Below are 24,097 nucleotides of genomic sequence, written 5' to 3' on the forward strand. Positions count from 1 at the left end.
ATTACTCCTGTGAGATCCAGAAGTCTGCTAATGATGCCATTAGTTGTGTTGTCCTTCCAGGGTCCCATCCTTCACATTATCAGTGGTTGGCTGAGGCATCTTGGGCTCTCAATGTCACAGTGATGGTCAATGGGGTCACCAGTGTGTGCTTTGAGGACTGTACACTCCACCTTCATGAGCTGTCAACCCCCCTGGTAGATCTGGTGACTTGGGAGGCCAATGGGACATTCACCTATGTGATGATCAAAGGGCAGAGGCTGGCATGGCCAAGTGATAGCCCCATGGTATACATGAATAACCAAGCTGTCTGCAAGGTGACTTTCTGGAATAAGACCAGTATTGAGTGCCAGACAGCCTGCATTGCCCCAGGGGAGTACAACATTTCCATATCCAGCAGGAAAAGTGGCCATGCTTGTTTCAGAGAGGGATCCAGTGTTCTCATCATCCTGCCTCAGGTGTACCAGTTTTATCCACAAAACTTCAGTAGCAATGGGGGAGGTCTTCTCACCTTAGCAGGCTCAGGGCTGAAAGGAAAGAGAACAACTTCTATTCTTATAGATCATCACCCTTGCCTCATTCTCAATGTCACCTGTGCAGCTATTCAATGCACAGTGCCTCCGGGTAATGGGACAAGGACTCTGAGTCTAAAAGTAGACGAACACTCCTATTACCTTGGAACAATAAGTTACAGTGAGGAGTTCACCCCAACTTTCCTTTCACTTGTTGCAACTGGTCTGCTTTTAACGATGACAGTCTCACATGTCACAGAGATGGACACCATCCACGTCTTTGTTGGAGACTTTCCTTGTAGTGATGTCACCATCAGTCACTCCACATTGCAGTGCTCAGCTCCTCTACTCCCTGTGGGCAAATACCGTGTGCTGGGCCTGGATATCCCCAGAGGATGGGTTTCCTCCAACCTGACATTCACGTCTGAGCTGATGGTGACTTCTGTGCATCACAACTGGGGTAAGTCATGGAGGATTGTTGCAGTAACTCCACAGGGTGATGTGTGAGGCACTGTGGTGACGGAGTATTTTTGGCATGAAACCATAAAAACTCTTCTGGCTGTCAGGCTCTGTCTTAATCCCATTTTCTGTCCTTTTCCAAGGTGGCTTAAATGGAGGACCAGTTTACCTGCATGGAACTGGATTTTCCCCAGGGAAGACTTTGGTAACACTCTGTGGCACCAAATGTGGACTCCTGGGCAACATGACAGTGACTGAGCTGAGTTGCCTTGCCCCACACTTACATGGTCAGTTACAACACAAACCCTGTCATTGTGTTATAAATATCCCCTAAAAACCTATCTTGTCCCAAAATGAGGGGTCCTAGTATATCTCATCCGAGAGGAACAGAGAGCAGCCCTGGAGAAAGGGTAGAAACCAACATACCATTGGCAAAGGTTGGAATTGATGATCTTGGAGATCTTTTCCAAACTTAATGATTCCATGATTCGGTGACTTCTGTTTTTTGAGCTCAGTCCAAAGAGAGAAGGTGTCAGGGTGAGTTTTTTGTGTAAATGGCCATGGATGTTGGACTGTGGCCACGTGTGCTTTGTGAGTGTGCATGAGATGTGCACAACATCATTTCCTTTTGGCAGTTATTCCTCAGGAAAGCTTTTTTGCATAAAATGTGCATGCAGACTGTAGGTTTGGATACCCAAGTACCTTGCCCATCACGATCATCTTAGTGAATTGAACTCCATTAAATGTCTCTTCTTCAGAGGAAATGGCCTCAAGTTGCACCAGGGGAGGTTTAAATTAGTTGTTAGAAAAATTTGTTCACAGAAAGGTTAGCAAGCATTGGAACAGGCTTCCCAGGGAAGTGGTGAAGTTATCATCCCTGGAAGTGTTCAAAAAGCATATGGATGTGGCACCTGAGGACATGGTTTAGTGGTGAACATGGTGCTGGTGCTGGGTTTAAGGTTGGAATCAATGATCTTAGAGGTCTTTTCCACCCTCAATGATTCTGTGGCCTCACCCATTTGGTGTTTTGGCTGCATGGTGGGACAGACTCCGTGGGGTAAAGGGGTGGGAGAGGAAAAGAGTGAATGACTGGAAGGGTGAACAAATAATGTATCATGGCCAGTTCATACCTCTGGGAAGCTGGAGATGAGGATCTGAATTCGCTGAGAGGAAGATGGGATTATCCCATGGGAGCATCCTCCTTAACTGGAGTCAGGCAGCATGGAATAATTTCATGATCTGCAGCTTTCTCAAAAAGAGAAATAACCCTGTCTCAGTTTTGGAGCAAATTCTTCAAAATGGACATTTTCTGGGACAAGACATATTTCCTTCCTTTCCTACCAGATTCCTGCCGAATCCTACAAAAAGCAGGATTTAAGGCTTTTAAAGGTTGCCTGAGACATGTCATTCCCCAAATGCTAAACATGGAGCACCTATCTTGGGGCTTGACTCCTTGATGGAGTCACCATTCCTGACGGTGTTCAAGAGATGACTGGACATTGCAATTAGTGCTATGATGGTGATCAATGAGAGGTTGGACTCCATGATCTTGGAGGTCTTTTACAACATTCTGTGATTCCAACACTTCGAAATGTAACACTTCATCCCCTTCATAGCTCTGAGTCTAGGAGAACATCCTGAGGTCTACAAAAATATTTGCTGTCCTATAGTCACCCAGAGATTCAATATCCAGGTGACCAAATATCCATGACCTCTTATCCTTCATGGACATGGAAGAAAGGTGGCAAGTGAGAGTGCCCATCAGGGTAAATTGCCAGGGTTTTGCTCAGAGGTGTGTGGAATCTCTATCCTTCAAAGCAGTCAGAAGTTGACTAAATTATTTGCTGGCAAACCACTCCAATGGGAATTTTAACATTCTTTTGAGCATAAGTTGGGACAAGAGGTATCCTGGTGTTCTCTTTGGCCTCGCTTATTCCAAATTCTAAATTTGCTCATGTAATTTTGAATGGTCCCTTTCACAGAACCACAGAATGATTTGGATTGGGAGACCTTAAAGGTCATCTAGTTTTAACTCCCGTCTGTGAGGAATACTAAGGAAAATGGAAGAAAAAAAAGGGCTTTAAAACCCAGAAACAAGCACTCAGAAAGAGACATCATGAATTCTAAGGGTCTCAATTTTCCTTGTTTTAAACAAAATCCAGGCACAGTCCACAAAACTGCCTGTTATTTTAAAAAGAAAAAAACCCATTGTGCTGAAATGCTGAATAAATCCTAATCAGAGTACCATCCAGGGCTGTCTGCTTATTGTAGGGAGAATAGCAAAATAAAATTAATCAAATTGATCCAAACTGTGAAAACATTAATAACTGTGTTCAAAACTCACTGAGTGGTTGGCGGCAGAGAGAGCCTGGGGAAAAGAATCTCACGGGCAGGACCACAACGCTGATTCCTGACACTAGGTGTCAGCAAGTGAATGCTGATTGCGGTTTGTGTTTCTGTAGAGGAGGTGCAAGGGATGCATCACCTCACTAACTAAAAGCACAAGACAACCCTCTCGCCCTTGCCCTGGGTTTTGCAGCCTTGCCAGTCTCACCAGTTGAGTTGCAGAAATTTTAGTTAAATATTTACAAGAAAATATCTTTTTTTTTTCTTGCCTTAAAAAAAAAAAGTCCTTTCCAGGCTGCTCAAATCTGTGTTTGCCAGGCTGTTTGTACTCCCTAAGACAGTCAGACTCAGCCTGTGCACATCCACATCTGGCATCAATGCATCTGTATATAAAGGAAGATGTTTTCCAGACAGTGTTCCACCTAATATTTAAGGAGTTACGCCCCAACCACCACCACATTTAGGACAAAGTGGATGTATTAAATGTAGTTAGTCCAGTCTCTCCTCGTGGTTTACAAGCTTTTGTTTGCCCAGGCAATTTTGCCACTTGGCACTCACACATCCAGTGCTCAGACCTTTCTTTCGTTGCCTCTTCCACGTGGGAGAAGTGGCAAAGTGACTTCAGGGATGCAGGCCCACGAGCCGTGAAGGAATGGGAGGGATAGGTCCGTGGTGCCCCAGGGCCCCTTCGGTGGTGCACTCAGGTTGTACTCTAGTCTGACATTTCCCAGCGCTGCTAGAGGAAGCAGCTGATGTGAACTGAAGAGTTTAAGCTGCATTTCTTCTGTTACAGCATGCAGTGAAGTGGAAACGCCTCCCCTCTGGCACCGTGGGATGTCAGGTGGCAGCTGGCTGCCCTGGGGTTTCAATGCTAGGTCATGTTGTGTCTGGCTTGCTTAAGATTAGAGATGTTCACGTGGGAATCTCCAAGCAGTCCATCTAGCTCACTCGTGATTAAATCCATAGGGCATTGATGGAGGTAGGAAATGTGACTCTTTTCCCATTGAAAAGGCAGTTTTCTAAGAGAGGAGGAACTGCCAGGCTCAGCAGGATCTATCTCTAAGCCTGGCCCACTGGGTCTTCCTTAGGAACGGGTGTTGGGCAGGGTCACAGCAAGGTTTTGGTTTGATCATTGGCTGGACAGGCTACACACTGAGACATGCTCAATCCAGAACACAAGGAATGGGAATCCAAGACTCTTTTGTGAAAACTGTTGTCTTTTGCAAGCTGCAATAAAATTGATTCAGAACAGAGCTAATATTTGAGTTTCAGACTTAAAGCTTAAACCCACCCACCAAAAAAATTAAATTAAATTTACAGAACCAAAAGAAAAAAGCCTAAACTAATCCACAAGTATTTAAAGGTTTGGTAAAGAGATAACTGAATTGATCACTGTCCCTGGAAAAGTGCAAAAGCCATGTAGGTGTGGCACTTGGAGACATGGTTTAGTGGTTGGCTTGGCAGTGCTGGGGAATGGCTGGACTTGACTTTAGAAGGCTTTTCACAGAGCATCAGAATCAATCAGGTTGCAAAAGAGCTTTGAGATCAAGTCCAACTTATGACCTAACACCACTATGTCAACTAGACCATGGCACTAAGTGCTATGTCCGTCTCTCCTTAAACATCCAAAATCCTTTGGAGCACCCTTTTCCATCCAAAATGATTCTATGATCCTGAAAGCTCACTCCTTCTCTTGTCCTTGCTTTGTTGCTTGTGTTGCAGTGCAGTTGATGAGTGCAAATACAGCTATAGATTCTGTTCAGCTCAGGCTGAATTTACAGAACACATGGCTGATGTCTGTGGGATTGAGTTGTGCCCCTGTGAAAGATGGGAAGAGTGGCAGGAAGCTTGAGGCAGGTGAGAAAATAGCTGAATATTCCTCTCAGGCGCTATTAGGGTAGGTATCACATATACATTTTGCAGTAAGCCAGTACCTGAGATTTTATGTTTGACATTGGAGTGAAGGTAGGGAAGGCATCTTTAAAAGTAGGTGAAACAATAAGAGGATCCATCAGGGTAAAAGCTGAGCCTGATTTCCCTGGTTGCATTGGCACTTAGAATAACAGGTCTGACTTTAGGGCTTTGATATAGCAGCTCTTGGGAATTTACTTAGTGAGTTCTGGATCTACGATTAGCCAGAATCCATTGGTAAAGGTGGATGTTTAAGGAAGAGGATTGAGATTAAAGGCTAGAAATGAAGCTGATTTAAAGGATGAGAGACATATCTTGTCTCTTTGTATGGAGCAAGAGGAGAGAGAGGAATGAGTTTTAGTTGTAACAAGGAGATGCACTGAGCTTGGACCGAGGGGACCTATAACCAGGTGGTTATAGGAGCTAATGAAGAAGATATGAAGAGGGTGTGCTGTGGCAATTGACACCTCAATATAAGTTGTTTATGGTGTAAATCAGACCAAAGGATAAAAACAGTCCCGTCTATTTTTCAAATCCAGAAATGAAATTAAGAAAGAGGAGAGGAAAAAGCATATTGATTATACACCAGGAAAGTTCTGACAGTGGAATAGATGCTTGAAAGTTACCTCTTGGGTCTTCAGAAATTCAGCTGTCTAAAATTAATGTCTCCCAGGGAGCAACTCTTCATAGGCAGAGGTTGGACTGAAAGACCTTAATAGATCTCTTTCTTCCTCTCCCTTTTATTAACTTATTTTTTTTCAAAATCTTTGTCTTTCTACTAAGCACATGTCAGCGTTATGCTCTGCAGTCTATTTGTGAATGGTGGATAATGGGCTGTGCAGTTTGGCACTGGGAATCCTTGGGCAGTTCTTCAATCAACCCTCAGCTGCCCTGGGAACCTCCTGTAGGTTTTAGCCTCATCACACGTCCAGCGGTTGTTATTAAACAGTGACCCAGAACAAAGCCCTTGCACTGAGCATCCCAGGATCCTGGATTAAGCCAGAGTATCCCTCAAAGCCAAGGCTGGGGGCAGTCAGTTTGTAACCCATTACCAACATGCAGAGATTTGGCTGCTGCTGTGTCTCATCTCAAAAGAGAAGCTGTAATAGGCTGATTGCATTCAGTTCTGTGATGGGATTGCAGGTTTTATCTTTATAGGGAATATAAAGCACAAGGAAACTTCATTCTGGGGTTTAAACACTAACCAATTAAGCAGGGAGAAGAATTGTGTCCCAGAACAGGCAGAATATCCTTTTAGGATAGACTGGAAGTGTGTTGAAATCTTTCGTTGATATTTTTTGCTACTGTTGCAGCAGAAGATAATGACACTAATAATATCAAGGGGTATTTGTGTTTCATGGTCAGAGGAAGGGAAATTGAAAAACCAAGACTTCCTCCTAACTGAAAAAAGATATTAAGTCTTCTGAGAATAGGGGAATAGGAGGACCTTAGAGATCCCTATCAAAGGAATGGGAAACAGCCATCACCTCTGAGTGATAACTCTATCAGATGGACAGGAGCTGTAGGGTGTGGAGATTACATTCTTTACTCCTTCTTCCTGAGAGAGAGAATATGGTCCTAGGTTTGGTTCTGGGGTGTATAGATTAAGTAGGGTTTGCTTGGATTTTGCTTCCGTCAGTCTCTTTACAATCATTTCTAACCATGTTCTTTAGCTTTGACTTTCATAAAATCACAGAATGCTTTGGGTTGAAAGCGACCTCAAAGACCACCTAGTTCCAACCTCCTGCCATGGGCAGGGACACCTTCCACTAGACCAGGTTGCTCCAAGCCCCATCCAACCTGGTCTGGAACACTTCCACGGATGGAGCAGCCACAGCTCCTCTTTTGGCAACCTGTACCAGTGACTCACCAGCCTCATAGTAAAGAATTTCTTCCTAATATCTAATCAAAACCTACTCTCTGTCAGAGTGAAGCCATTCCCCCTTGTCCTGTCACTCCAGGCCCTTGTAAATAGTCTCTCTCCGTCTTTCTTGTAGACTTCCTTCAGGTACTGGAAGGCTGCAATTAGATTACCCCAAAGCCTTCTCTTCTCCAGGCTGAACAATCTGTTTTACAAATGCTTTCATTTGCCTGGTTTGAGTTAAAAATTACTTCAGCCATTGGCAGGATACAAGGTCTCATGTTCCTACAGGATGAGGGCACTAGAGCAGATCATAAATGCCCAATTTCCACATTTTGGGGGTGTCCAAAGAGTGACAGGCTGTTCTTCTATTGACCTCTAAGGGCTGTGCAAGGAAACACCTTCTGGTGACCTACATGAACTCAGGCAAGTTCTTTGACAGCAGCAAAATATCAAGGAAAATAGTTACATTCTGAGACTCCGTAAGTAATTTCCAACATTCATCCCAAAATTAGAGTTCAAGTGGTTTTCCACATAGCAAAACTCTGACATGTTCTTTTTCAGACCACATAAGGAAACCAAAACCTTCCTGTAATGAATTGGTTGTCCTACAGGTTGTTGCAAAGGCAAGTTCTGTGTAGCATTTAGTCCTCTTGGATGTTTTTTATTTGTCAAAACCCGGATATGTAGTCCTGCTTAAAATGCTTTTGTGGGAGCTATAGAACACCTGAGGTGGCTCTAGGCATAATTTCTGGACAATAAAGGAAAAATACAGACACGGTGCCATTATTCCTTTATGTTTCTCTGCCTATTACTTGTCTTAGATGTAGATCTTTGAGGTAGAGATTGTGTTTGGTTCTGTTTGAATGCTGAGCATGAGAATTGCCCATGGATTTGGAGAAGGAAAGAGATTATGCATGTTGCAAAATTTGTGAAGATGTAGGGTTTGTTTATTTCTCATTCTAAATCCAGAGAAGGTAAATACAAAAGAATAGTGAACTTCCTCTCTGAAGTTCAGAGCAGATGAAATGCTAGGTTTTAAAATTTCAAAAAACACCTGAAACATTAAACAGTTATAAACTCTTTAGAAATGCCCTAAATGAAATAATAATTTTTAGCAAAATGTGCTAAATATTTTATCACAGGAAATAGAGCATTTCTGTATTTTTACCATCTCAAACTCCATTTTTCAGAATTGCTTATGAGCCAAGACAGTCATTGACAATGACACTTTCCAAGCAAATAAGGTACTTTTGGAACGAACTGGAGCTTAGAAAAGCAAACAAAATAAGTATTTTCTTGAAGCTTTCCCATTAATTGCATTTCTGATGTTTGAGGAACGGTCTTGGATACTACAGTGCAGACTATCATACAGTACACAGACCTATTCAGGAGTTCATTACAACTGTTTGTTTAGTTCAAGATTAATGAAAAATCTCCAAATGTCTTTGTAAGTTCAGAGTTTTGAGAGAGAGTTTAAATGTCTGACATGGTTTAATACTTAGAGGACTCCTTAAAAAAATTATTAAAACCAAATATTTCAACTGCTCTGAACTTCAGTGGCAGCTCACAATTATTTATTTTAGCATTTTTTTGCCTAGATTTAGGATAGGAAGACCTAATTCCTGTTCACAGAATCACACTGAATCATTCAGGTTGGAAAAGACCTCCAAGATCATTGAGTCCAACCTTTGACTGACATCTTGTCAACTAGACCAGAGCACCGAGTGCCACAACCGGTCATTTCTTGAATACCTTCAGGGATGGTGACTCCACTACCTCCCTGGACAGCCTTTTCCAATGCTAAACTACCCTTTCCATGAAGAAATTACTCCTGGTGTTGACACCATTTGCTCCTTAAATACACCTCAAAGCAAAATAGCTGCTCCCATTACACTTTTTACCACATCCATGAAGTCAAACTTGGACCAGTCACCAATTTGCAGTCACACTCAGCTACAAATCAAGGTGGGAGATTCCAGTTCACACCAATTCCCCAGAAGCCCTCCAAGCTGTGGCAGCACTTCCACAAAACCTGTTTCAGGATGTTTGTGATAGATGTTGTCAACTCTAAATCATGGTCTATCTTTCTCAGAAGAAATGTCTGTGCTTATATTTAGCCCCTTATGTCACCTCCTCTGGGCAGAGCAGTTTGATCCCAAAGCCCATCTTGATGCTCAGCACACAAAGAAGGTTATGTGCTTGCTCACACAAAACAAACAGGGCTGAAGGAGCAGCATGGAGACCTACATATCCTCAAAGAGGATTCATCCAAAGGGAGGTTGAAATATGCACATCAGGAGTCAAAGAATGATAGAATGGTTTGGGTTGGAGTGGACCTTTAAATTCTGGTTCTAACCCCCTGGCATGAGCAGGGACACCTTCCACAATGACACCTGTCAGTAGTTAAAATAAACTCAATATCAGTGGTGTGTAGGCTTCTTTGGGTTATTTCTTTCCTCTCCTGTCTTTGCAGCTTCTTTGGCCATTCTCTGTGGTCTGACACATTCCTCTGCTGACTGCCGAGAAGACAGAGCCACCTTCATTGAATGTGACGTCCAAGTCACAGTGGGTCCCCACCAGCAGAGAGGACCTGTGTCATACCTGTATATCTGTGGGGGCAGCCAACCTCAGTGGCACTGGAGGGACATCACCTCACCCCAGAGGCATTTTGCTGGACTCTTTGCCAGGTTAGTGCTGTGTCTCTCCAACAGCTCTGTGGGTCCATCCACGAATAACATCCCCCACGTGTTATTCCACCTTTTGCAGAGCCCACCTCTGTCAAATGACAGACTGAAAGGGCAAATTCCTAATTCTGAGGTCGATGCCAATGGAGCAATTGAGCCTTGAGACCACTAGAGAGCTCCGCGGGGCTGCGAAGTTCATTCCTTGTGCCTATCAAAGCATCTCCAGTCCCCCCTCCTTCCCTCCCGTCTTTTTAAAGTGTTTGAGAGACATCAGAAAATCCATCTCGTAAACAGCCTGCTTTGTTCCTTCTTAGGTTTTAATATTTATCTTCTGATCCAAAGCAACATCTGGTGGATGCCAATGGGGAAAAAGATTAGGCATTATGAAAAGCAGAAGTCTTTTTTCCTTTTTTTTCCCCTTTCCTTTTCTTTTTTTTTCTTTTTTTTTTTTTTTTTTTTTTTTTTTTTTTTTTTTTTTCTTTTTACCTCTGCCTCTCTCCAAGCAGTTTCATGAGCAAAAAGTCATGGAGGAAATTCAGCAGGCTGTGCAATATTTACTCAGCAAGGGTGCTCAGGCACTTACAGCTCAGGCTTTGCAAATCCAAGGCCAAGTTGTCTAGGAGCATAACTTGGAAGTGTTGTCATTGATGGACAGGATTTATACTTGCAGAACATTTGCTTCTAGGACTTAGAGGGATGTCTGAATTAAGGAATAAACAGATGAATCATGGAATGGTTTGGGTTGGAAGGGACCTCAAAGACCAGCAAGTTCAATCCCCTGACATGGCAGGGACACTTTCCACTAGGTCAGGTTGCTCCAAGCCTCATCCAACCTGGCCTTGAACACATCCAGCCCTGGGGCAGCCATGGCTTCTCTGGCCACCCTGTGCCAGTGCCTCACCACCCTCACAGGGAAGAATGTCTTGCTAATATCCAATCTAAATGTACACTCTTCAGCTTAAAGTCATTCCCTGTTACTCCAAGCCCTAGTCCAAAGTTGCTCTCCAGCCTTCTTGTAAGCCCCTTCAGGTACTGGAGCAAGATTAGCAAAACTTTCCAAAAGTTGTTAAATAAATAGATAACTATATTGTGACTGCAATGCATTGCCCCTGATTTGCTGTGCATGATGAACCCACTCCTGGCTGCTGCATCTTGCCACAGTTCAGGTATGTCAGTGGAGTTGCAGAGATTTGATCCTCATCCTTACCTGATCCTACACCACAGCTGATGTGGTGAGTCACCAGAAGTAGTTCTGCATACCCTGCATTGAGGGAGAAAATCCAACTGGTATTTACTGTACAAGGACAGAAAGACATAAATTGCACGTCCTTTTAAACTTGTTTAAAATATAGAAATGTAAAGCTACAATCAATTCAGCAAAGGTTTATGCAGTTCCAGCACCTGCCTGTCAGTCTGGCATTTCCTCCTCACTTGGCTTTTTAATTTGACCTTGGTTTCATAAGGCCTAGATTTCTCAAGAACATTCTTCTAAAGTTTGAGAAAATCAGTGTTAGGCAGAAAGAAATAATTTTCCTATTGAGGGAGAGGAAGACAAAATTCTGCCTTGATCTGTACAGCTGGCCAAGTGATGTGCCCAAAGTCTCACTGTGCATTGGTAATTTCTTGTAACATTGCTGGAGATGGGGCGGACAGATTTGTTGGGGTCAACAAGAGTAGGGAGACATAGAGAGAGGGAAATAACTCCTGAAATTTAACTAATTTCATCAGTTCTGTTGCTCCCAGAATGACTTATTTCAGGACAAGAAACTCCAGGAGCCTTGTGTTGTCTAGCTGAACTTTGCTTTGATTTGATCTATTAGTGTAACCCCAAAACAGAGAACCAACAAGCTTGAGGGCAGCAGAACAACCCAACATGTGTATCCTTTTTGCTCCCTGTTCCTTGGGTATCAAAACTGTGCTCAGCTCTTCCCTGATGAAAAATGGAACTGCAATGATGCATTAATAATAATAATCCTATGATTACTTTTCTTGCACCTTTCTCTGCTTTGGGCTGCCACTGTGGAGGAAGCCATGAAGTCCATTTACTGACTGTTTGCTTATTGTTTTCACTGTGTTTTTTCAGTCCAGTTCAATTGCGAACGTCCCAGAAACAAGGTTTATTATTCCTGCAGGGAATCTTCTCGGGGAGGAATTTCTGAATCAAATCAATCAATTTTTTCTTACCTACTATTTTCCCATTCTTCCAACTTCTACAACTTTCTTAGTGTCATTAACTTTTCCCCCTGTTGTGCTTGTCTTTTAGTTGGCAAATAAAACTTGGGTTGCTGTACAGCAGAGGGGAAGGTTCATTTAAATATTAAAATAATATAAATAAAAATTTGTTGTTAAAAAGTTCAGCTACTTGCAAAAGGCTTTTCTCTTTTTCATTTCTGTAGTTAATAATGTGGCTGTTTCCTTTAATACTTTAACCTGAAGAAGAGCAACAATATGAATGTGCCCTAAATGCCCTGTCAGAGCAGCACTTGGTTTGTAGAAGGAGCTGCTGCATCCAGTGTGGTTTGAAAACTTCAGGTTCTTCAAGCCATCCTTATCAGCACCCTCCTAACAAACCTCTGAGGGCTGACTTTTGAACTAGATTTTGATAGAACTTAGGTCAAGGGAGGTGATTCTCTCTTTCTACACCATTCTACTCTTGTAAGAACCCACCTGAATTGCTGCATCCAGCTCTGGGGTCCCCAGCACAGGAAACAGAGTGATGTGTTGGAACAAGTCCAGAGGAGGCTATGAAGATGCTCCGTGGTCTGGAGCACCTCTTCTCTGGAGAGAGGCTGAAAAAGCTGGGGGTGTTCAGCCTGGAGAAGAGAAGGCTCCAGGGAGAACTTAGAGCCCTTTCCAGCGCCTAAAGGGGCTCCAAGAGAGCTGGAGAAGGACTTGGGACAGACATAGAGAGACAGGACAAGGGGGAATGGCTTCCCACTGCCAGAGGGCTGGGTTAGATGGGATATTAGGAAGAAATTCTTCCCTGTGAGGGCAGTGAGGCACAGGCACAGGTTTCCCAGAGGAGCTGTGGCTGCCCCATCCCTGGAAGCATCAAGGCCAGGTTGGGTGGGGCTCGGAGCAACTTGGGCTGGTAGCAGGTGTCTCTGCCCATGGCAGGGACTTGGAATTAGATGATCTTTAAGGTCCTTTCTGACCTAAACCATTCTGTGATTCCATGATTCTAACTTTGGTACTTTGTAAAATACTGCTAGATCAGGCTTTATGGAACCTGAAGACCACTGAAAATCCTGGGTAGGCCTATCTGATCCTCTATTTTGTTGAGTAAATTATGCTATGAACTCTGTCCTCTCTTAGCTATTCAGAAAATTGATGTAAAATCCAGAACTATGTTGGTGTTGCCATAAATCATGTTCTGCTCTTCTTGCCATAAGTTGCAGGTGTGTATCTGTTGCTGGGATGGGGAGAGGAGCAGGAAGGAGCAATGACCAAGGAAGGAATGAATAATGACATCGTATTATCCTGTCCTGAGCCAAAGTCTGTAGAAGTTTGGAAATTTGGAAGTTTTCCTCCCATTTTGAATCATAGAATCATTAAGGTTGGAAAAGACTTCTACGGTCATCAAGTCCAACCATTAACCTAGCATCACCTTGCTCACCACTAAACCATATGTTGAATCCTGTAGTTCCCCGTAATGGAACACTACCAAAATCAGCAACTGTCAGCATCAAAACCAAGGAAAAAAAATGGTTTTCACCCCCACCTTTTCTATTACTTCTTCCCCCTCTGCAAGGAGAGACTTTAGAGCAAGTGTCTGTTGGTATAACTGGCACATATATCGAATCTGCTTAGTCTGGGCTGTTAAGTCAGTTTAATTAATTTACTAAGTTAATGTTCCAATGTTAGCAACAAAGCATCATTGCAATCAGCTGGGTAGCAGGAATTGGAACCCCTAAATGAGCTCATTTTTTCACAGCTGGAATTAGGGACCAGTTAGCCAGTTGTGTGGTTTTTCCAATTTCTCCACTTGCCTTAGGGGAGTTGCAAGTTATTCATTCCCTATTGCTAAGTGTGAGTAAGACAGGGAGGGGGGAGACATGAACAAACCCTACTCCATGTAGGAGTCCATCTTTGCTCCTAACACTGCCGATTCCCTCACTGTTGTCTGCACTTATCTTCCTGCCTAGGTCCTAGAATGGCATTTACTCCTATTTGTAATAGTTTGGGGAAGCAAAAAAGCATCACTGAGAGATATTTACTGCATGTATTTTCATCCTGCGTGTGTGCAGATAAAGGGGGGAAAAAACCAAATAAACAATAAAAGAATGGAAACAAAATTACAGAAATTTGCAAAGTTTGACAAATGGTGGCCAGGAGTTGCCACAAGCTAATGGCTTGCAATGATTAATAAGAGTAAAAATAATTGCATTTCATTAAGATTGATGACACCCCATTTAACCTCCCTTCTCGTTTCAGCCCTAAAGTGGAAAGAGATGAAGTTCTCATCTATAATAGCTCCTGTAACATTACCATGGAAACTGAGGCAGAGATGGAGTGTGAGGGAGCTAATCAGCCAATTACTGCCAAGATTACTGAGATATGGAAAAACTGGGGCCAGAACACTCAGGTATAATCAAATCTTTTTTACAGACTGATTCAAACAGCTTAAAATTAAATTTGTAATATTGTGTACATTTAAAGGGGGGCAAGAAAAAAAACAATTTAGGCTGAGCAGCAGCAATATATAATATTAAATGCTTTCCAACTTTGAATAGCAGCTCTAATGCAGCACAGCTGAATTAATGGTTAACTCTGGTTAATCATGTATTTTATGAGACACAAATGAGCTTTACCTTATTTTCTGGGCCATGTATATATTTTTAACACTCTCCTTTTTTAATATAAATTCAATTCTGTTCTAAAAGTGTTATTTTCTGTTGAGCAGAAATCTTAGCCATGAGGTACAGAGTTTCAGCTCTCTGGCAGAGACTTTGCATTCAGCATTTGTGCAGCTCTAGTTATATTTGGGTTTTGCTTCTTTTCAGTAGCTGAAGGAAAATGAGACCGACTTCCCAGTGCTATCTGTGGGTATAGAAAAAAAAAGAGAGTTCATGACAAAAAAATTGTACTCTGAACTGACATAATTTTAAGGTTTTATACCTAAAAATGTTCAACATAAATCTAAAATGTCATTTTAGAGTTTTCACACTGTTGCAGAATTTTTGGAGGTGTTGAGCTGAATACTGGGTTGTGCCACCTGTGAGAAGAAATTCGGAAGGGTTGGATACTTGGTGACACCAAATATCCCTTTGTCATCATCCTTTTATAAATGAGCAGCTCCTGAGAAGTGATGGAGACCTGCTGCATACAGGGCAGTGTGAGTGGGAAGAGTTACACACCTGATTTATGATAAAAAACAAATGCTGTTTTTTTATCTATTAAATCAACTTATTACACAGTCTTTTTAGTACAGCTGTAGCTTAAGAAACTGAAACTCATTTGCTCAGCATCAATGTTAAAGCTACCCCAGTAATTTCCTTTATTTAAGGAATTTACTCCACCATCCCTAAAGTAACTGCAGTGTCCTGCCAGAGTAATTTTGGTGCATTTCTAGCATCAGATTATATATCTGATTATTCTATATCTGATGTATTCTATATCTAGGAGTCCTTGAATAATTTCCCTCCAGATCTACCTTACATGAATGTTACTACTGCAGGTGAATGTCCTAAAATACTATTGCTTTCCTTCATTCTGTTAAGCCTGTCCTTGGTCTGTTAGGGAATGTCACATGTAGCCTGTTACCTATCTGTTCATTTGCTTATCCACCTTGTTAGTTAAGCTACCTAAAACATGCCCAGCTAAGGAGAAAACCAACCTCAAAAATTGCTAGGTGGCAACTGCAGGAGGTCAGCAAAGGAAAGTGCCCAGACAAGTACCAGATTAAATGGTAACTACTGTTTATATTCATGTTTTCCTTCCCAAGTGGGATAAGAGCATGTCTACAGACCCAGTGCCTGGGCTGCAGCATACCTGCTGCTGGCTGTGATCTGAGCAGCTCAGCTGTGTCATGGGTCCTGTAGTCTCAGTAATGACATGGTGACAGGTTGTCTTTTGACTCAGGTGGGAGCAAGAATAGGAAGAAGCACTCAGGTTGGTCCCTGCTACAGTTTTTCAGAGTGAGGAAAGTGAAGGAAGTCCTAAGCATCCTGAATTAACAAATTCATTCAGAGCAGGATGAAAATAGCAACACTTTAGATCTGGGATTTGCTGCTGCTTAATGAACCCAGTGGGCATTCGGAATCATTTTATCCCTCTTCCCAAAACTGGCTAGGGTGAGCAGAGGTGGATGGGTGGGGAGTTCAGATAAATGGTTTCAATTTTGGTCCCTTTCCAGCTGACAGCATCCCGTTAAGATTTACGACCTGGTGCAGCGTATGCATGCTTCACTGTACAGGTTTAAATCATGTCATGTGAACTGGCCTTACCTTTCCAGTGGAAATAATGGTCCCCAGGTTCAGCACTAAGCAGCGAAATGCATTAATAGCACCACGTGCCTTAGGATAATGGTGCTATTAGCAGGCAGCACAACTCTGTGTACAAGTAATGGGGCTGCATCTCTTTATAATAACATCTGGCACTTCTATTGCACACTCATACAAGGATCTTCAAGCACTTCATAAAACCCACAAATGATCTGTGGCTGTTCTCAGCACAGCTGCAGTGATCAGTGGTTTGTTTTCTGCTTCCTTTTCCGCCAAGTGAATGATGCCCAGGCAAGCTGGGAACTCAGCCCAGCTGGGCTTTGTGGGAGAGTTGGGGCAGGGATGGTTAGATGATGATGGAGCAGGGTTATCTCCAGGATGGCACTGGAAGTTAAGAGAGGTAATGTAGAAAGTCTGACAGAGGCTTATATTGTCAAGAGTGTGGAATGAATGGGTGTTGACAAGGAGAGAGAAAACAGCCTTGGTTCAGAGCAGAAAATAAAATGTAAAATGTTGGTTCTGGGAACTTGAGTCTAAGGGATATGACTGATCACAGTCCCAAGCCTGTCAGAATTCAAGCAGCACTTGGACAACATTCTTAGGCACATGATGGGATTCTTGGGGTTGTTTCATGCAGGGCAAGGAGTTGGACTTGATGATCCTTGTGGGTCCCTTCCAGAATATTCTTTGATTCTGTATTACAAGCTTTAGGGTAAAGTAATTTTTTTCACCAGTTTTATAAGACATTTGACACAACCTGCTCATAAATCTTAAAATGCTAAGGAAAAGACTAATGTGAACGGGATTTGATAAGTTGGAAAAGAGGTGGATGTAGAGTGTGAGTGTGACAAGGTTTTGTAGCAGTCTCCTGGTGGGAGAATACTGGGCAAAAGCTCCAAAGACGCTGGGAAGGAGCATGGTGAGTATATGAGACAGGCTGGGTGAACTGATAACCTCAGTATCAGGGAACCAAATCCCAGTGAGATGGTGATCTCTCCCAGGTCTGTGTTTCTAGGATGCTTTCTGAAGCCCTGTTACCAGCAGCTCACAAACACGATCTGGCAACATTGAAAAGAAATCCATAAGGGTCCTGGTGTACTGTGAGTGACAGAGGCATTTCTATTAGCTCGATCTGTCTTCTGCGATTGGCAGGAGTCCTGCACTGAAATAGTCCATTTTTCTCTTACCTGACTCTGCAGACCAGTATCCAGACAGTGAAATCACTGAAATCGCTCTGGATCTGTGTGTCAGCTTTCCTAAAGATTGTCTTAAATGGCTGTAATAAATGATTGTATTAAATTCCTCATTCAGGAATCAGACCATAGCCATGTATGTTGGGTTTTGAAAAACAGCATGCTCCCAGAGCCATTCCTCCATTTTCCTGTTCATATCCAGAGTATATTATATATATTCCGATGGTGTTCCTCCATTCTCTTTGTGAATTGAAAGTGCATATGTATTCCAAGAACACCAAAATTATCTGAAGAGATTAGCAAACACCCCAAGTGTTCATTCTCAGTGAGTTAATGATATAACAGAATTGTTAAGACTGGAAAAGACCTGTAAGATCATCAAGTTCAACTGTCAACACAACACCACAACCATATTCACCATTAAAGATGTTTGTACTTTGAATTTTATTGTTTTAGATAGACAGAAGCTTCAAGTACTAGAGACTTCTTGTACCTAGATGCAAACTCTTCAAAGGTGCATTTTTCCTCAATTCCTTTATTCCCCTTTTCCCCAATAAAAGTCTATTTTAATGAAAATTAAGAGCTTAACTCTAGTTACCTTAATTTTTGGATGATCTTCATGAGATCTGCCTAATTCTGCAGGGAAGAGACATCTTCCACCTCATAACTTTGCTTGGAAATTGGGCTTGTAGCTACAATAAAAAATTAGTAGGTTATATTTTGAAAATGCTGGATGTTCTCTTCATGTTGATGCCTTCAGTCAGGCACTTGAATTTGCTGTCTAGGTTGAATCCCTTTGAAAACATTTGGACAGAATCCTTAGAAAAACAGCTGTAATTTCTGGTAGGTGATGCAATATCCATCACTTCAGTTTCTTCCATTCAAATCTGGTCTCCGAGCTGTTACTTGCATGATTATAGTCTGAGCTGGAATCAGCTCTGAATCTAGAGGATTCCCAAAAATTCCAGGAGTTTCAAGTTTCTGGCTGGAGATCTGTGAGTTTCATGGCAGGCTTCATAAAATTTGAGTTCAACTTGGAGTTTTCCTGAGGTCTGGTGTGTGTCCCACCATCCCCCAGAGAATAGCTTTTATGATTTTCTTTAGAAACTGATTTCAGCTCTTGCCTTCAATTTGTGTTTGAAGTATTTTGCCCTGTATGACTTAATTAGGTCACATGAAGTAAGCAGCAGGCCTGTGCCCCACTGTTGCATTCAGCATCGTTAGTGTTTGTAACTTGCTCTGTTATTATCCAAGAAGAGTTGCACAATTATTTTTATATTGGTATATAATGCAATTTAGCCTAGTGAAAAGAAATGGGGTAAAAAAATTCCAGCACTGATTCTATATCCCACAGGACTTAATTAGTTCACAGCTTCATGATACACTGGATAATGGGAGGATATGAATTAAATAATAAAAGGGAAAAGAAAAGTTCTAATTCTCAATACCTGTCCACTTCCACCTTGGCTGCATAATGAGATGTCAGCTACCCTGACACTGATGAGACATGCAAAACACACCGATAACATGTGTAAAGGATGCTCATGGGAAGGTTTGACCAGGCTCGGATGGCTCTGAACCCATTATGCTTAGTGAGCCTTCAGATTATTATTCCAGATCACTGGACCAGACCTAATCATCATGCAAGCATGCTGTTGGAGCACTGTTTCCCTGCTCCAGCTCCCCCTCCTCCTCTGGCCCAGATGGGTGATATAATGTTCAGTGGAGGGCAGATGCCACGTATATTAAGTCGGTTGTAGGGAAGCTGAACTGGTATCCTAGTGAATTCTCCACAACCCAACCCTCGAGGGCTGCCTATTAAGGAATAAAAGGCTAATAAAAAATAACTTGCTAGATAAAAATGCCATCCTGGATTATGGCTCTGCCTGGCTATGCTGTGCTGCCTTGAGTTTGTTTTTAAACAGGGCGTTAAGGGAAGTTCTTGAGATTTAAGGAGTAGCTTAGAGTATTGAGGATCTGTGAATTCTTAGCTTGGTGATTGATACCAGGATAACTACTTTGTTCACTTCTTATAAAAAAAAAAGACAAAGGATAAACCCCCACAAACGCTGTGTCTGAGAAATGTACAGTCACCTCAGAGATCCTTGCTGTTTAAATTCCATTTAATGTAACCAGGACTAGCTCTCCAAATCCCTTGGATTCCTCTGCAGATCTTAGAATCACTCCTTTACTTCTTTTTTTTTGCCCTTTCCCCCACACTTAAAATCTCTCTGGATGCTGCATATTTGGAGGTAACAAAGGAGATGAGATAGCTCTGTCCACTGGAGATATTTGGTACTCTATAAAGATGACAAAACCTTGGCAGCTTTCAGGGGAGCATGAAAGGCTCTTTGAAAGCACAGAGCACTCTGGGCACAAAGGACTGTTACTTTATTATTCACAACAGGACTGATGCCAAATCATACAATGGTTTGGGTTGGAAGGGATCTTCAAGACCATCTTGTTCCAAAACCCCTGCCATGGGCACAGACAGCTCTTGAGCATGTAGTCCATCTGTGAGGGTTACAACTGATGGCAGGTGACTTTGCCTTGCAGGTCTAGCAGGCCCTTTGTACTCTAGTGGTAGATGCATGATGCCCTTTCATTCTTGTTTTAGTGCTGTCCTCATGTTGTGTGGATGTTTCATGGGTGTTTTGAGTGTGAAGGGCTTGCCACTGCTTTCAGTCATGAGCGAGCTTCCAGGTTATGGTCAGATGGAGTTACAAGTATCTTCTGTTAAAACAAACCAACCAGCCAATTTCAGTAGAGTACCAGTGTCTAAGGGTGAAGATGGGGCTTTCAATTTCATTGCCTTCAGAGCCCTGACATACTCTAATTTCTATATTGTCTCCCTTTGGTGCCCTTCGGCCATCTATCTCCAACTGCCCTCCATCTCCTATAGCATCCCTTTTTCCCTGGAGCACCAAACAGTGACAGGGCAAATAATCCTGTCTCTGTCTTCTCCAGTGTGCCCCTTTGCTGTAATGCCCATGAGGAAAACCACTACCATCTGAGAGTGGTTAAGCAGGGTATGGATCATAGAATCACAGAATGGTTTGCATTGGAAGGAGCTTAAAGATCATCCGGTTTCAATCCCCCTGCCATGGGCAGGGACACATTCCACTAGAGCAGATTGCTCCAAGCCCCATCCAACCTGTCCTTGACACTTCCAGGAATGGGACATGGATGAAACTTTCTGCCTGTGAGGATGGACTCATCCTGGTCTAAGCAGGAGCCCATGAATGAGTCCTGGCACCACATGCTAATAGAAGTCAGGTTTGTGCTTCCTCCCCCTTGGTGGAAGGGGAGAAGTGCCACCTGCCCTGTGTTGTAGAACTGGATGCTAAAGGGTTCTTCAAGCATGACCTTTCCTTTTCACTCTTCTTACCTTGGTACATGAAAGCTTACAGCTTGATCTGGAGTTTGTTTGGAGGGGGTTAATACAACAAATTCCCTCTTCTCCACTTGAGGGAGAATTACAATACAATATGATATTTCATTCCTGTGCATCCCTTTAGAGAGTGCACAACACTGGAACCCTTTATCTGGCCATAGGGATCACATCTTGCTGAGGCTCAGGAATAGTTTTGTTTGACTAATTAGGGAGCATCCTGATAGATCCTGACTTTATGGTGCCTTTGGCTGTGAGCAGGATTCCTGAGTGCTTTGGCAATGCAAATAACAAAAAATAACCATGTCACACAGAATGGGACATCAGGAGTAGGACTAGGTAAAAGTAATGCTACTAGTGTGTGTATTTTTCACAAATATGCACTTCTAACAGCCCAGAAAGGTATCATTGCATCCCCAAGTTCCCCTTTTCCTGAACCTGCTGTCTTGGTCACAGTGTTATTTTCAGAAGGAGGTGGGAAATGCAATGAAACCCACCAAGCCTCACAGAAAGGCAGTGGAGAAGTCCATAAAAAACTAATCAAAATAAACCAAGAAAGCCAGTCTTGGGGTGCAGATGCTATCAGAGCAGAGAGGTACCATCTGCAAGGTTGTTAAGATGTAGAGAACCAAGATGGCCTCCCCAGTAACCACAGGCAATGTGAAGAGATAAATGGTTGACCTGAGCCTGTGTCAGGCTACGATTGATGCCACTATCAGCCCCAGTGCCTTTGCAATGATTTTTTAAAAAATCTCTGATAGAGTGTGTTATCTAGTTACTGGCACGAGGGCAATGGCCTGGAGGCAGCAAGGAGGAGGGGGGAGGAAAGAAGGAGAGGAGGAGAGAGAGAGAGAAAGAAAAAAAGGTCATTCCAGGAGGACAATCTCTGTTGGACTAAATGAGAAAATAAGGGCCTTGCTCTGCAAGGGGGAGGTAAATAAATAAATAATAGAAAAAAGTAGGTGTGTGAGGAAAGGATAAGCAAAATTGCTTCTTTTCCTTTCTCTGTTTTTCTTTTCTTTCTTTTTTTTTTTTTTTTTCTTTTCCTTTTAGTGGGATCAGCCTTGGGCTGCAATGGGAAATTTAGGAGATGTGCTTGTGGTGTTGCTTTTTTTCCCTTTAACTTTTTGCTTCCTGATTTGAGGTTTAACTCTTTCCTCTCCTGCTGTCAAATCAAAAATGAAAGACTGAACTGTAACTTTCTTATTTTCCCGCATTCTAAATAGCCTTTGTTTTTTCCTTCCAATTCCACCATCTTTCTAGTGTGTCTGAGGAATTTGCATCCTAAATGGTACATGACTTTCCAGAGTGCTCCCTTCTCCCCACCACTCATACTGCTGCAGTTAGAGGTGCATTGGAAGCTACCTCCAGAACGGGATGCTGTTATGCCCTGAAAGGAATGTTGTTATTCCTGGGATGGGATGCCATTGCCCTCAGGATGGGATGCCAGTCTCCTGCAACCCACAGCACCTCAAAGCCTTCCACTCACATTACATACCTGTGTGATATCAGAGATGAGCTTGGCACAATTTAACAAGAACTGTTTTCCTTCTCCTGCCTCTGTTTAATCCTGCTCCTAGCCCTGAAGAGAAACACAGATTCAGAGTGAAAAGCGTCACTTTGGACATGCTCCTCCAAGGAGCAGAAAGCAAATCTTTCCCTTTCTGCACAAAGGGAAGGCTTGAATTAAGGCCAGAAGGATGCTGGAATCCTTCCCAAGGAACTGTGGGCATATTCTCTCTCTGTTTACTTCCAGGCTCTTGCATACAGTTTTGCTGCCACTTTCCTGTTTAATTATGACAAAGACTCTATTGACTCCGTCAGGATTTAGGCAGATTTGGAGAGTGAAGAATTGTCTGTGCTTGGAACCAGGGCTCTGGTTCTCTGTTTCTGGGACTCAGTTTCAAAGAATCATAGCATGGTTTGGATTGGAATGAACTTTGAAGATCACCTTGTTCCAACCCCCTGCGATGGTCAGGGACACCTTCCACTAGGAACAGGTTGCTCCAAGGCCCATCCAACCTGTCCTTGTCTCATTTTGGGGGAAGGGCCTGGGACCATGCTGAGGTGCCTGGCCTTGGGCTCTGGGTGAAGTCAGATGGAAGCGTTATGCCCATCCTGAATTCAATTGGAAAAGGCTGAGCAAGTTGGAGACACACATAGCCCAGACGTGTTCTGCGTTGGGGCATGGCTTAACATATTTGTTGGTCTTGTCCTTTCTGTTGTGTGACAAGGATAAAGATATGGTCTTTCAGACACTTGTGTCACTGACATAGGGCTCTGCTTCACCATCTGACTTGTGTCCTCTCCCTAATCCCAAACAAAGCAACACTCTGGACTTACTGCTCCATGGTGGATTTTCTGTGTAGCAGAGGCATTGGCTGACCTACAAACCCTTCTCAAATATTTCTGGGGCCTGGCTCAGCACCCATCAAGGATTAAGAATGTGGTCACCCTCTATTGAAAGTTGGGAGATTTTAGTAGCGTAATCACAGCAAGAGTGGGACCACTTGAGGGTCATTTGAGGTGGTTGGATCACAGATGGAGATGCTGCCTGCATGCCACTTCATCTTCCAAAATGCTGAGTCTACACGTATTGCTCTGTGTCAGGTGGTGTGGTAGCTCCATGTTCTGCAAGTCACTCCTAATTGCCAGTGGTTTATTCACAGACATTTATGCAGGAGAAAAACTTGCTGTTTGCATACAGAACCCCTGAGCTCTCAGGGACATTTAATTTGGATAGGCACTGGCAGGATATGGGCCAAGTTGTCTGGTTATGATGAGCCATGGGTTGCAGACTAACCGGATCTCCTTCTCTTTCTGTCTCTACAATGTTTCCATGAGGCTGTAGGTTGTACCTGAACCCAGTGTGATGCCTCTGTTAATGGCACTTGGTGTCAGGTGGGTGCTGGCTTACATCCCTTCTACAGGGATGCAGCATTAAGGTTCTGATTTTGGTACACAACCTGTCCTCTAGCCATGAGGGCAGGATTAGGTGTCCCATCCAATCCACAAGAAGTCAGAAAAAGCCTTAGATAAACTGTGTGGGAGGAGGGCACAGTTATGTGTTGCTGCTTGGAAAAACATTCCTGAGGATAACAAAAACTTGAAAAGTTTGGTCTTGTAGGAACCTGCTGGTAGTGATGGAAAGATAATTCTCTTGTATCATGATTTCTTCTGTGCACAGAATTTAGAATAAGGTGCAGAATAAGGATGAATAGTATTTGTTGTGCTGGTTTATATAATTTGATTTTTTTCTGGTTTTATTACTGTTGGTGCTATCACAAGGTTTAGCAT

General features: G+C 42.9%; 1 protein-coding gene across 1 annotated transcript in view; it reads left to right on the plus strand.

The window, feature by feature from the left end:
• LOC103798958 (fibrocystin-like) overlaps nucleotides 1-24,097 on the plus strand; it is a gene marked incomplete at its 3' end in the record, with an annotated part of 108,841 nt that overhangs the window by 20,487 nt on the left and 64,257 nt on the right. The window contains 4 exon segments of the mRNA XM_009071246.1: nucleotides 1-969; nucleotides 1,112-1,255; nucleotides 9,563-9,776; nucleotides 14,208-14,358. The exon segment at nucleotides 1-969 is cut by the window's left edge and continues 30 nt beyond it. Coding sequence (XP_009069494.1) covers nucleotides 1-969; nucleotides 1,112-1,255; nucleotides 9,563-9,776; nucleotides 14,208-14,358 — 1,478 coding nt within the window.

The sequence above is a fragment of the Acanthisitta chloris genome, unplaced genomic scaffold (genome assembly GCF_000695815.1).
Source record: "Acanthisitta chloris isolate BGI_N310 unplaced genomic scaffold, ASM69581v1 scaffold6003, whole genome shotgun sequence".
Classification (NCBI taxonomy): Eukaryota; Metazoa; Chordata; class Aves; order Passeriformes; family Acanthisittidae; genus Acanthisitta; species Acanthisitta chloris.